We start from the raw sequence: 14,383 nt of genomic DNA, 5'->3' as shown, positions 1-14,383 counted from the left end.
TCTGTGGCCTATGAGGTTGTTACAAAGCCAGGAGATTTTTGGATGAGGGCACGGCGAGATTCGCCGCCCAATTAAATCGTTGAACAGATGTGACGAAAAATAAATTACTCATAGGCTACACAACAATTACGCCCACATAAAGAACTTTTTTTTGACTCGTTTGGGTATTCCTCGAGTGATCTACAAATCTTTATTGCAAGAGTATCACTTCCTCCTCCGGCCTCGTATTTAACACCAAATGTGTGCTTCAACGGTGATCTGCAATTCCTCGGAGAAAATTAAAATACTCTGCGTTCCATTAGCTTTATATAGTTTTCATCTTAGCAATAATTGTATTTAATAAAGCAAAAGGTTAATCGATAATCTTGTATTATAACTCCAGTAAAGAATAACTCTTGCACTCTCTTAAGCGAGATGATGAAAGGGGCTAATGTGCGTGAGATGTCAAAACTAAATTATAAAAAAACGAGGCATAAGGCTTTGTAGAAGACGGGTTAGGACTTGAGAGGGAAAGAGAAGACTTGACATAAAAGTTACACAAAAGTTAAACCGATTTTCAGGCATTTGATCATGTACATCATTATATATATATACACAGAAGAGACCTGGGTTTGTTAGTTTAGTTTGTAGGTAACGGCACTCTCGATAGGGGGGGGAACAAAAATTGCCTTTTTGCAAGGCCCTCCGATACAAAAAAGAAGCGATTTTAGTGATTAGATTTTTGGAGGCACCACCACAGAGCGTTTCCAAGATAAATAATTACCTGCCTACATTTTACCCAAAACAATAGTACATAATCTTCAAACCATAAATAGATATTTGAGGTCGTCGACCGTCAACCGAGTTGCTGAGCCACCACTGTGATCTTCACCAAAAGCTGATGCCACCATCTTTCTCTTTTCTTCCTGCAATATATGATGTTATTAATATAATACCTTTATTTAAATAAATAAATAAATAATTTTATTAATATGCATGGTCAAAGATCAAAAGATGGTATAAATTTAACTTGTGGGCATGGCGGTTAAAAAAAAAGCACGAGAAATTTCACTAAATTTGAGCCCCTTATACAAGGTACAAACCTGAAAAATTGTAAGAGTCTATGTGTATTATTGTCAATAGAAATCATTTAGTTAAATAAACTGTTTGCTATAATAATAGAAAATTGGAGCGAGAAGATGAACAAATTTTGAGCAAAAATTAGGGTGGTCCCCTTCGGGAGACAAATAGCCACTTGAAATCTTCTAACTATCTTTTGTATCGAGGATCTTACGAAATCGGAAAATGTTCTTTTTTTTACTCAAACTTGATGTTTTGTAATCATTTCTTTACAACTCGAGAAAAAAACCATTTTGTTTTGGATATTTCTTCGACTTTTAAGGATCGCATATTTAAAGAAGGAACCGTGAACCGAGAGGAACTCCACCGATATGCTCTTTTCCGCATAATCTTTTTGTTGGAGTTCAAAAATAGGTGGGAATGGTACCTGAAGAGCTAATATCCTGTCTTCCACAGTATCTTTAACGGTAAGCCTGGTGACAGTTACAGGACGAGTCTGTCCGATCCTATGAGCACGATCGACAGCCTGGTCTTCTGTCGTGGGATTCCACCAAAGATCTAAGAGAACAACGTGACACGCTGCGACCATATTCAGACCGAGATTCCCAGCCTTTAGTGACATAATCATCACCGTGACCTGAAAAACGCAAACACTTGAGGGCTTACTATCACAATACCATACTGACCGATGCAAAAAGAGCGCCAAAGAGCAAACCTCTGGGTTGGTATTAAAATCTTTGACACCCTTATCTCTCGCAAGTAGACTCATTTGGCCATCAAGTCTCCGATACTTTATGTGGGCTTGTTTCAGTGCAGTCTCAACCAAGTCCAGCATGCTAGTCCACTGTGAAAAGACTATGGTTTTTATCGGTCCCTCTGGTGCGCTCGAAAATCGTGTCGTGTGTTTTACGACTTCGACATCGATTTCGAAATCGGAGTCGCTCTCATCTAAGACTTCTTGGCCGTCTTGTTTGAGATTATCTTTCAAAATCTTGAGCAGGGCTTTGATTTTGGAAGAGCTGTAGTTTTTCTGCATGACTATGGATTTATCCACGAACTGGAAATCATTAGAGGTGCCAGCAAGATCGTCAGAGATACTCCTTCTCAGAGTAGTCTTTGAGAAAGTTACGTCAGAGCCGATTTGTTCCTTGCAACCAGTGGCGGGGCAGATATTGTCGTCCCCGGTCAGATACTCCGACACGCACTCGTAGCAGAAAACATGGCCACACATTGTAACAACGGCGTCCTCAGGGGGGTCCTGTACATAGAATTCATTATAGCTCACCAAGCTGACTAAAACACGATTACGCCATCGAAGCCAAAAAAAAAATTGAAAGTTAAAATTTTATACAAAAGAGAGAAGTGGTTTAAAAGAAAGGATAATTGGTCTAATTGCTTCAAAAGTTGCATCTCTAAGTTAAGGTTTGGTGATACTCAGCTTTTTTGGGCAAGGTGCTGACAGATTTAGGATCATTGTTTTGACAGAAGATTTCATGCACATACAAAAATACAAATTAAAGAATGAAAAATAAATAAATAAATAAAATCTACATTTAGCATCTAAACACTGGTAGCTAGCCACTACGATTTTTTTCTTAAAGAAACTGAGGGACCTTTAATTAAAACAGGCAAAGCCGCAGAAAGATACCAGCTAGCCACTACGATTTCAAACTACAAAAATTTAGAAACCAGTAATAGTAATATGGCCTGGTCCAACAGATATGGAAATAGATTCTGATGAATAGTAGATCTCATAACTACTAGAATAATGCTTGCACACAATATTCATACTATTATACCAAACTCATGCATATTTTTAAAGGAATAGCCAATAACAAGTTTTAAAGATATCATGTCTAGTGAGTGAAAGAGGGAGGCGTGAAGGTAACAAGCGTATGAAGTTTGAAGATAGCATACTTCACATTTACGGCAGATAGGCTGTGAAGCTTCCAAGAGACTCAATAAATTGACAAGCATTTCTTGAGGAAGTCTTTGAGCCATTTCAACTGAATCTTTTCCAATATTATCTGTGTCATATTGTTTGACAAGACACGGGTGATCACAAGCCTGTCGGAGTCGCAAAAGCATCAGAAGAATATTGGCATAATTCTGATTCAATGTGCCAGCAGCAGCATAAGCCTGCAATACAATATCAACAAAATTGAGTGTCGCTGAGATAGAAAATTTAAAAAGTACTTCCCGTTACCCCACTAGCACCCATTACGAGACTAGAACTAATAGTTCAACAGAGTGCAGTACGTAAAATACAGGATTTTTATCCGCTGCAAGTTGAAATTCCTGATTTGGTTGATGACTGGACTTCGTGTTTGCTTTATTCAAGAAATTCTAGTCCATTGGATGCTAACTTTCCAATGCTTACATTAAGTAAAATATAAATATGTATGTACTCTCGAGCTACAAAAATGGAATTTTTCCTAGCAGTGTTGCCTTTAAGTGGATAATACGTTGTTTTTAGTTTGGTACTCAATTTCAGGACCAACTATCCACCAGAATCCTGTTTTATATCCATTTATCAGCATCCAATGAATCAATAGGGACTAATAAAGCACCAATTGAGAACATGATTAAATACACTGGACCTTGAACTGAGTACGTGAATCAGATTCCAGTTGAGTATAGAAGCCTCGCTCCTCTGCTGCGAAGTCCACCCTAGACATACTTATTGTCTTTGGTGGTAAGTCGATTATCGGCTTTCCATCAATCAATGATCCTACAAAGAAAAAAGATCAGAGGTCCAACCTAACAGCATTATAAAGGTATCCCTGGATAGTCAAAATAGCCAGAAGCAAAAACAGTGAGCAACATAAAATACTACGAATAATGAAAACCAATATTTCTTCATCTTTCAAGGACCTGAGCACCTATGACCCCTCAACAGACTTAAGAATTCTACGAGGCTAAGCAAGTTAGTGCTAGCAAACTGTTACTTTTCCAGATAGTACACCTCAGGTTCTCTCTACAGTTGTCGACTCTTTATAAGCGGTCCTTTAGTACCCCTCAACATACATATATAGTTTCAAAAGCCATGGGCTTCGACTCACTTAAGTTAGATGCGGTCCTTTTTCTAATGGCGGGTCCGGTTTTCGGCCTCCCTATCAGATTAGTAAGAGCTCTGAAAGAGCCCCAACATAAGGTTTTCCAATTCTTCCCTATTGTTTAGAAAAATCTGTTATGTACCCGCAAGACATCTCTTGGTCATCTATAGCTATTTTCTAACATTATCAGCTTAATAAAAAGGTTAAGCCCAAATTTGGCGGATTAGAAAAATAAACAAGGAAAAATACAGACGACAAATAACAAAAACATAAATACATGGTCAAATAAAAATATATAGAACATATCAGAAAGATCATATATTTACCTTTTGTCCGCCGCAGCATTATAGCTCTAAGAACAGCTTGAAGCTTCTTGTAGCCTTGAACTGCGTTTCTGGATATTGGAAGCTTAAGCGTGTTGCAAAACGATCTATACTCAGCATACGGGTCATATTTCAGAAATCTAAAGTAACTATACAAGTCGTCAATCGTGTTTTGTATAGGCGTGCCAGATAAGCACCACCTTCTTTTTGCTCGAAGACCACAACAAGCTCTTGCCACTTGAGTTCTGTGATTCTTAATCGTCTGAGCCTCGTCCAATATCACCCTAAACCACCCAACTCTTGCAATAGTACCACCGAGATCAGTACCCGGGCCACCGGATCCTTTCTCACCCTTCTTTCCTTTCTTATTAACGCCGGAGGCCTTTTTCTTTCTCTTATTTGAGAACTCACCAGACAGTCCATACCTGTCCCCATTCCTTTCATCGTCTTCGTCGTCAACCATAGGCTGTTTCGGGACTTCATTTGTTACAATGGCGTAAGTGGTAAGAACCACATCAAAGTTGGCCAATTCAACCGCATCCTTCGTCCTGCTACCACCATGATAAATTAGGACAGATAGCTTGGCCTCATCTGAAACCTTATCATCCAACTCCCGGGCCCACTGTCGAAGCACGCTCGCTGGACATACCACCAGTGTCCCAGCATCCGGTCTTCGCTTATTGAATGCTCGAGAAGAAGTACTGGCTTCTAGCTTTGGTTTAATTTCATCAGATTCTTCAGCCTTTACATTATTAGACTGATTATTATTAGTACCATTCTTAGCCTCGTCACCGTCGTCAATATCCAATGTGACAGTTTCAGTTTCGGTCTTCCTATTAGCCAAACTCACATTGCCATTATCTCCATCATTGTCATCGTCTAAATCCAAAGCAACAGTCTTGTGATCGCCTGAATCCTTTGGTTTGGATTTCGATTGTATAGATCTCTGCATTTGTATGAGGGAAATCATGGAAACTGTCTTGCCAAGACCCTGAAAGAGTTGAAGATGAGACTTAAGTCAGAAGTATTGGAAATAATCAATAACTAAGTATAATCTAAGGATCTGCTTGAGCTATTGACCTGGTCATCAGCTAGAATTCCACCCCAACAATGTAAACTTGTATTTTCTTTCTGAAGCATCCATGCCAATGCAATTTTCTGTGAAGCAAAAGAATCTCAATGTTAAGGTCGTGAAATTCACAACAAAAAAAAAACAAAAAAAAAAAATTAAATAAACAATCATACAATCAGCAGATGGACTCGTACATCATACCTGGTGTCTCAAAAGAGGTACAGACAAAAGGCCTTCTGGTAAATTAACTTCATTTCTCTGTCCACTGAGATTCTGCAAAAAAACGAAACAAGAAATTTAAGATGCCAATTAAATAATTCAAGTTCAGTAGTCATTCCAACAAAATATTCAGAAAACAAACTTCAGTGTGACTTTTCTTGCTATTCTGATCAAAATAAGAAAATTTGTTGTCTATTCAAGCAATGTTAGGTTGGTAGTTAGAGAAGATGAGGAGATCAAGTGAATGGCTGTAGAAGTATCAGAAGATACAATGGAGTCCAGTTTTTGTAAGCTATATGACAATGTGTTTGTAACTTGTCGAGACTACACTTTTATAGGTTAGCGTGGTGGTTGGTTGGTAGTCTATTGATTAATTGTCCTCGTACACTTTCGAAAATGGCTGCTCCTCCTTGCACTTCTTCTATGTCAAATCTAATTCATCCCCAGCAAAGAAGCAACTAAAAATTGAACGTATATAAGAATTGAAGAGCTTGCAACCACAAAAGATGCACATGCATTTTTTTTTAGAAGAAACTCTTTATTGAAACGGAAAACCACTTTGGTAACAAAAACACGAAAACAAAATACACGACCCTATAAGGCACTCATCTAATCCTGAATGAGAACCAAAAAAGAAAAATCCCGCACACTCTCATTACAAAAGGAAGATAATATTAGAACGATGCTATGTTTAATCTTGCCCAGCAAGTCAAAAATGTTTCGACGCACGTATGATTAAAAAGAATTGAGCTACCCATCTCATTCTAACATCTATATGTACCAAACTAAAAGCATACCTCCAATGCGGCTTGATATATCAAACTTTCATTAGATTCCTCAGTCCTTTCTTCTCCAGTACCTGTGCGGAACGAAGAGTCACCACCCATAGTCGCAGTGGCAGACCTGGCTTGCATCAAAGACGATGGTAAGAGCCTAGTGCCGCTATTTTCATACATGAAAGCATCACCAGAAGAATCCCTGGCATAGCTCTTGTTATAGCTAGAACTCGACCCTGCTTGATGGTGAGGAATTCCATGAGTCTCCCAACTCTGAGTGCCATGACGTAACACATTATTTGACGTAGATGGATACATGGATGATGGAAGGGTTCTTGTTGGAACCTGCTGGGGGGAAATTTTCCCAAACCCGTTACCGATTTGAAATGTTCGCCCAGTTTGATGTTGATAAGCGTCTCCATCACGGTACTTTTGTTCCCGTGAAGAATTTTGATTCGATGGTCCCACATCATCGCTGTATTGAGAACGATTTGGTGCCTTCCCCTGTGTATGACCGTTGGCACTAAGTGAATGACCATTTAAAGCATGCATTCCATGATTATACGATGCAACCTTTCGGGGCGGCTCGGCATAACCTGAAATCAAAGAAATGACTTTAGTTTATCATTTATTAGGATGTAGCATTATGAACCTTAGAAAGTCTACAAACAAAACAAAACATTAAAAAAAAAAAAAGGATAAACAGGTATTTAAGAGACCCGAAACTTTTGTAAAACGCTAAGAGCCTTGCACATAACTAATTTATGCTTAGACTTTTACCAATTAGTCTGGAACAGCCCTAACACTAACTACTAATTATTACAAACAATTATCCCACATACTGAAGTATAAAAAACATTATTTACAATATCATAAGAAAAAAAAAAAAAAAAAAAAAGGATATAGTAAAGTAAAATGCTAACGAACAAAGCAAACATAGATCACAGAAGCATACCTAAGACTTCATTTCCTTTAAATAATAATAAATATATAAATCTGACCTCTAAAATTTGCATTTCTTCCTGATCCAGATAGCGTATTAGGAAGTTTCCTCAAGGTAGAAGATTGATTTGTCTCTCCCACAACGTCCACTTCAGTTTCACTATCAGATGAAATGAGGTCTATTGTTTCATTCATAGCCATTATTAATCCACGTTATCTTTCCCAGATTTAACCAATTCATATACGAAATTCTTCTTCAGACGTGAGTAGAGTAGACCTCAAAGAGTGAGCTGCGAAATACTGACATGTTAATGAAGAATAAATAGAGTTTCTAACTACACTGACAAGATAATATAGCTCGCTAAGGCATAGTAACGATGTCAGATCAAGATGCAAATCCATCTACTCAAGCAACATCTCCAAGATGAATCATAATATCAAGTACCTAATAGTACAGAAAGGTTCTGCGAAAAAAATTCATTATCACCTCGTTGCAAATATCTAGGATTGCAAGAAGAAATTACTAGAACTAGTGAAATTGAACACTGCCTCTGCTGAATACAAATCATTGATTTTGAAAACGGAGAAATTTGATGTATTCAAAGCTAACCACACTTCATGAGCACAAAATTGACTCGATTGATTGTTTATGTTGGATTTCCAAATGCATGATATAATTCTTTTCCGGTACAAAAAGAGCCAAAACCTTTATTACATATTGCCACTGCAGATTAACTCCAAAACACTATTGGCAATGCCCCATAAGTATAGTACCGTCTAAGTGAATCGTAAGCTAAACTCTGTTCAACACTGTCACTGTAAATTAGTAAGCTAAGCCACGAAAACAGACTACTTGTGGATCGTATTCACAAATCAACATACGTCACAGACACTAGAAACCATTCTCCCAAGATTTGTACCCCACAAATATCAACAACTGATTGTATCACATTCTCATGAATACGAATTTCAAAAAATGCTGTGATCGATTCACACTCATAACGGAGAGAAATCTAGCCAAAAATAGCTAAATCGTTCTAAGTAGAACAGAGAATGGCATATTTGACATTCCAAAACTCGTTCATATAATCCCCCAAACGAACCCTGAGAAACGCCAACATTGGAAAAAGAAATCGAAAATTCTAGCATTCGAACGGCCAAACAAAAATTAGAGCGAATCAGGAAAAGAAAAAGCCCTAAATCGCAAGAACGTAAATCGACAATCAGGCATGCAGAGACTATAATCAAGAGCTAAGAGCAGAACTTTAATCCGAAAAATGGAAAACTTCGATTCTTACAACTCCAATTCCGAAAGGGAAAGGAATCCAAATTATACTAGTCCCAGGTAAACCGAAGGAAAATAAACAGTTCGTTAGGTAAATCATACAGAGATAGAGCGAGAGAGGAAAACCCTAACCAGAGAACCGATGATTTTTTATGAAGTCGACGACGACGGAGTTTCGCAGGGTTTCAAAGACGGAAACGAGAGAGAGAGAGAGAGAGAGAGAGGACTGTTTCCTTTGTTAATTGCTTGGGAGGGAACAAAAATTATGGCAATTGATGATGTTTTTATCTTCTTTTCTTTTTTTCTTTTCTTCTTTTGCCTTTTCTCGTTTCGGAAATTGATTAGTCAAATCCTCTTAGATCCTCGTGGTACTACTAAAATACGAAGCAAATACATATAAAGTCTTTGCTTACGGTTTTTTTATTTATTTTTTTAATACTTTTTGCTTGCTGTCTTTTACTTGTGTGAAATTTATGATAAATTCTCCAAATTTCTAATCTCCATCTAACTTGCGCATAAACAAAAATTACAGGAATAATATTATTAACATAACTATAATCAATCAAGACACACACAAAAAATATTTTTATTTAATTGATAAGTACAAAATTAATAAATTGGATGATGTAGCTATGTCGAAATAAATTAAATTAACAGTTTTAATTCATTTAATTTACTTCGACCAAGTGAGTTATTCTCTTAATAAAACGAAATTTTGACTATAATTTTATAAAAAGCTAATAGATAAGCTAATTGCAACACATTATTCATTATTATGAACTGAATATGTCCTTATTAATTAAATAATCGTATTAATTTTTAAAATATTAGAAAAAAAAAATCCAAACTAGTTTTCAATTTTTCTAAATTTTGAGATATAGGTAACTAATAATAAAAAAAAACCAATTCATTTAAATGTAATTCTTTCTCTTGCTATCTCATTTTCTTTCATACAGTCAACAACTATACATATATACTTATCAGCAATAATGAATGATATAGTCTCATGAAAAAGTGTCGTCGCAACAAGACAACAATGGTTGAGCTGCCCAGCGGCAACGATCGGAGATTCGAAGGAGATTCGATCGTTGTTGATCGCAGACTTGCAGTAATGGATGGACGAACTTCTTATGAATTGCTTCACTCACTCCAAAGAGGTAAGTGATCGACAATAGCAATTGATAATGATATAATTGTGGAGTGCTTTGTTTTCGGATTTTGTCTAAGCTTTTTGGGTTTTAAATGCTTTAAAAAAAAAGTGTTTTTTCAAATTATAGTAGTTATTTAGAATTCTTTAAACCCCTGTAAATTGAATTATCTCTACTTTCTTCGTAATATCTTTTAGTTTCTTAAATAGCCAATCTAAATTGAATTTTACTAATTTAGGTGATGAAATATGTATGATGTATCGTGGAGGGAATTGCTCGGGTTAGCATGACAACTTCAAATATCATATCTACAAATCATCCAAAGTGCCAATGAGAGTCCAAAAGTCCCAAAATGTGTACGATTTGCTATATATCAAAGAAGAAATAATGTCAAGTAAAACAATTTTCAATCTAGTAAAAATAAAATGAGCGGTTTGTCACGATTGGACAATTTACTCGAGAAATAACGGCAATTTGGGTACTCTCAGGGGAGACCAAATTAAATTTCACTAAGCATCGAAACATCATCAATCCCAAATTGTAAGTATAAAACTATAAATAACATTTGAGGTGATATAATATGAATATTAGACAGTATCTAGTCGCTGATTTTAAAGGATTTTTTTTTTAGGGAGGATTTTAAAGATTTTAGTACTTGCATAGTTCATTTCATTGTCAAATATTGGAGTTTACATTATAAACATAGTATTGGTTTTTGCTTAGTGTCATGTTCTCACGATGCACAAGCAATTTTTAGTATGATTTCGGTAATTTTATAAGTTTATGCTGTTCAAGTAAAAGTTAGATAATCACTCTTATTTCCTTAGTTGAAATTTATTTCGTTTAGTGTCATGTTCTCACGATGCACAAGCAATTTTTAGTATGATTTCGGTAATTTTAAAAGTTTATGCTGTCCAAGTAAAAGTTTAGATAATCACTCTTATTTCCTTAGTTGTAAATTTATTTCCTTAATTTGCTAAGATTTTAGCTTTATCTCCTGGTATTTACTTAAATTATCATTCAACCAAAAAAAATATTTTTTTTTTTATTTTTTATTTACAAATACAAACACAAATTTTTTAATATTATTTCATTTTAATTTACCCTAAAATTGGAATAATGTTAATATTTTCTCACCTAAAAGTCAATTTCAGATCTGAATAATTGTGCACACTCTCAAGATCAAGTTGATGTGAAAAATCAACGGTAGCTAGTACGTAGATGTGAAAGCCTGTTATATATGGCGAGTTGGCGACTGAAATCATAGTCTTGACTATCGAGATATTGCATGCCAAGTGACGGCTAACTCATTTTTAGGCTTATTCATCTGACAAATCATAAAACAACCATCCTGATTAGAAACTTGATAAAGTACTCACTTGTTTATCTTATTGTTGTCCACTAATTGGACTCTGTGCTGCATCTAAACTCGTTATGGACTTCTCGTTGTTTATCCAAATAGAGTATCACGTTTTCAACCTTCATAGTCAAGTATGTGTTGTGGGTCTCGTACACTAAAAGAAATGGAAAACATGAGCTAAAAAAAAAAAACTGGTCGAAACTATGTATTGAAATTGAAGGTGGACGACAATAAATAATAAAAAAATAATATATGATTTAAGTTTCATAAAAAAAATTAAAAAATGTATCATAATATATCATTTAATTAAGGGTTCAGTGACTATCTAGCCATATGAAACGTTAGAAATTTTGAAATAGCCAACGTTTCGTTAATTTTTTGTAAATAATCACGTAAATCTATTTACGCTACCAAAATAATAGAAAAGACTAAGTAAATTTCTAATAAATATGATGTTACACATAAAATTAGCAAGGTCAAGAACGTGCTCGGACCCTTGTACTCGGACCCTTGTGCTCGGACCCATGTGGTCGGACCCTCCGAGCATGTGGTCTGAGTCTCGTCGGAAGACTAAGAAAATGTGGTCATATCATTATTTAAAACCACCTGAGAACGCGTACTCGATGGTTACTCTAATAAAAATAACTACCAAGCGGTTATGCATGATAACCACCCACTCACAAGGATAATGGGGAAGTTACAAAGTAACTTCTAGATCATGGGTTTGAACTCCCCATTATCTCCAAACTCAACTCTATAAAAGGGAGGCGAATCAACAAAGAAAAGGGGAGAGAGGGAGTATACGCCGGAAATCTCACCTATCCAAAAGCACCCTCATCCACATTATTGAACTACGTCATGACCTGATCCCGCAAACGCGGGTACGTAGGCAGCTCATCAAGAGCACGGTCACCCCTGCTCTCTTGTACTAGATTCGTCTGTATATAGAGAAAATCCTACCTGGAACCTATGTGTGGTCGGGGCTCCCTACTCGGACCCTAGTGTTCCTCGCAGGACAATTGTTGTACCATTTTTGTATGTCAACATTTTGGCGCTAGAAGGAGGGGATAGCGTTGAGATTAAAGGCAAGTACTTTTTGAATATCGTAGACCGTGTTTAGATCAACATCTCTTCGTGAAAAATCATCGAGAACATTAGGGTCCGTCGAAACATTGTCTCTCCGTCGAAAACGACAAAAAATGGTTTCTAGCACGTCTAGATGCTTGGATGACTAGAAAAAAGAAAAAATGCCTAACACGCACCGAAAGGCTGGAAGGCTTTAATATAGCATAATTTAAGGGCATCTGGCACGTTAAAATGGCTAGATGGCCATAACATCAAAACAAATGCAACTTATAAAAATAAGGAGCATGGATACGGATGTCGAGAAGAGGGTCCGAGCACATGCTCTAACCCACGAAAAACGCATAAAAAGGTACTATTTTAAATATATTTTCATTAATTTACAATAGTCTAGATATATGTTTCTATAACTTGTAGGTATGGACGGGATAGATCTCGCTAAATGAAATTTCAAGTTTGTTCTCGGCCTCGGTACCTTCTACTCGGCTCGGTATGAGAACAACATAAAAGAAATTTTCAAAAGTCATAGTCTTTGCTCATAAGTTAAGAGCAAAAAGACATTAATAAAATTTCAAGTTTGTTCTCGGAGGTATGAGAACAACATAGAAGAAATTTCATAAAATGTAGTCTTTGCTCATAAGTCAAGAGCAAAAAGACTTAAATGAAATTTCATAAAAATAATAAGTGTTAGCTCAAAGGGTATGAGCACACACGAATGAAATTTCAAGTTTGTTCTCGGAGGTATGAGAACAACATAGAAGAAATTTCATAAAATGTAGTATTTGCTCATAAGTCAAGAGCAAAAAGACTTAAATGAAATTTCATAAAAATAATAAGTGTTAGCTCAAAGGGTATGAGCACACACGAATGAAATTTCAAGTTTGTTCTCGGAGGCATGAGAACAACATAGAAGAAATTTCATAAAATGTAGTCTTTGCTCATAAGTCAAGAGCATAAAGACTTAATGAAATTTCATAAAATTAATAAGTGTTAGCTCAAAGGGTATGAGCACACACGAATGAAATTTCAAGTTTGTTCTCGGAGGTATGAGAACAACATAGAAGAAATTTCATAAAATGTAGTCTTTGCTCATAAGTCAAGAGCAAAAAGACTTAAATGAAATTTCATAAAATTAATAAGTGTTAGCTCAAAGGGTATGAGCACACACGAATGAAATTTCAAGTTTGTTCTCGGAGGCATGACAACAACATAGAAGAAATTTCATAAAATGTAGTCTTTGCTCATAAGTCAAGAGCAAAAAGACTTAAATGAAATTTCATAAAAATAATAAGTGTTAGCTCAAAGGGTATGAGCACACATAAATGAAATTTCAAGTTTGTTCTCGGAGGTATGAGAACAACATAGAAGAAATTTCATAAAATGTAGTCTTTGCTCATAAGTCAAGAGCAAAAAGACTTAAATGAAATTTCATAAAAATAATAAGTGTTAGCTCAAAGGGTATGAGCACACACGAATGAAATTTCAAGTTTGTTCTCGGAGGTATGAGAACAACATAGAAGAAATTTCATAAAATGTAGTATTTGCTCATAAGTCAAGAGCAAAAAGACTTAAATGAAATTTCATAAAAATAATAAGTGTTAGCTCAAAGGGTATGAGCACACACGAATGAAATTTCAAGTTTGTTCTCGGAGGTATGAGAACAACATAGAAGAAATTTCATAAAATGTAGTATTTGCTCATAAGTCAAGAGCAAAAAGACTTAAATGAAATTTCATAAAAATAATAAGTGTTAGCTCAAAGGGTATGAGCACACACGAATGAAATTTCAAGTTTGTTCTCGGAGATATGAGAACAACATAGAAGAAATTTCATAAAATGTAGTCTTTGCTCATAAGTCAAGAGCAAAAAGACTTAAATGAAATTTCATAAAATTAATAAGTGTTAGCTCAAAGGGTATGAGCACACATAAATGAAATTTCAAGTTTGTTCTCGGAGGCATGAGAACAACATAGAAGAAATTTCATAAAATGTAGTCTTTGCTCATAAGTCAAGAGCAAAAAGACTTAAATGAAATTTCATAAAAATAATAAGTGTTAGCT

General features: G+C 35.7%; 1 protein-coding gene across 1 annotated transcript; it reads right to left on the bottom strand.

Annotated features, from left to right (window-relative positions):
- Positions 1 to 527: 527 nt before the first annotated feature.
- On the bottom strand, positions 528 to 9,078 carry LOC149394125 (helicase-like transcription factor CHR28). Its single transcript, XM_089616758.1, has 11 exons — positions 8,865 to 9,078; positions 7,507 to 7,737; positions 6,527 to 7,101; positions 5,712 to 5,783; positions 5,519 to 5,596; positions 4,442 to 5,429; positions 3,660 to 3,790; positions 2,977 to 3,198; positions 1,775 to 2,317; positions 1,487 to 1,696; positions 528 to 905 (listed from the first exon to the last, which is right to left on the bottom strand). Exons 2-11 carry the CDS (start codon positions 7,646 to 7,648, stop codon positions 801 to 803), a joined length of 3,066 nt encoding a protein of 1,021 aa, XP_089472884.1. The 5' UTR covers positions 7,649 to 7,737; positions 8,865 to 9,078; the 3' UTR covers positions 528 to 800.
- Between the last annotated feature and the right edge of the window lie 5,305 nt (positions 9,079 to 14,383).

This window comes from Urtica dioica, chromosome 6 (assembly GCF_054948205.1).
Source record: "Urtica dioica subsp. dioica isolate 48M chromosome 6, U.dioica_male_clone48M_v1_H2, whole genome shotgun sequence".
In the NCBI taxonomy this organism is placed as follows: domain Eukaryota; kingdom Viridiplantae; phylum Streptophyta; class Magnoliopsida; order Rosales; family Urticaceae; genus Urtica; species Urtica dioica.
Note: the sequence above shows the minus strand (reverse complement) of the source record. Positions and strands in the feature narration are given on the sequence as shown.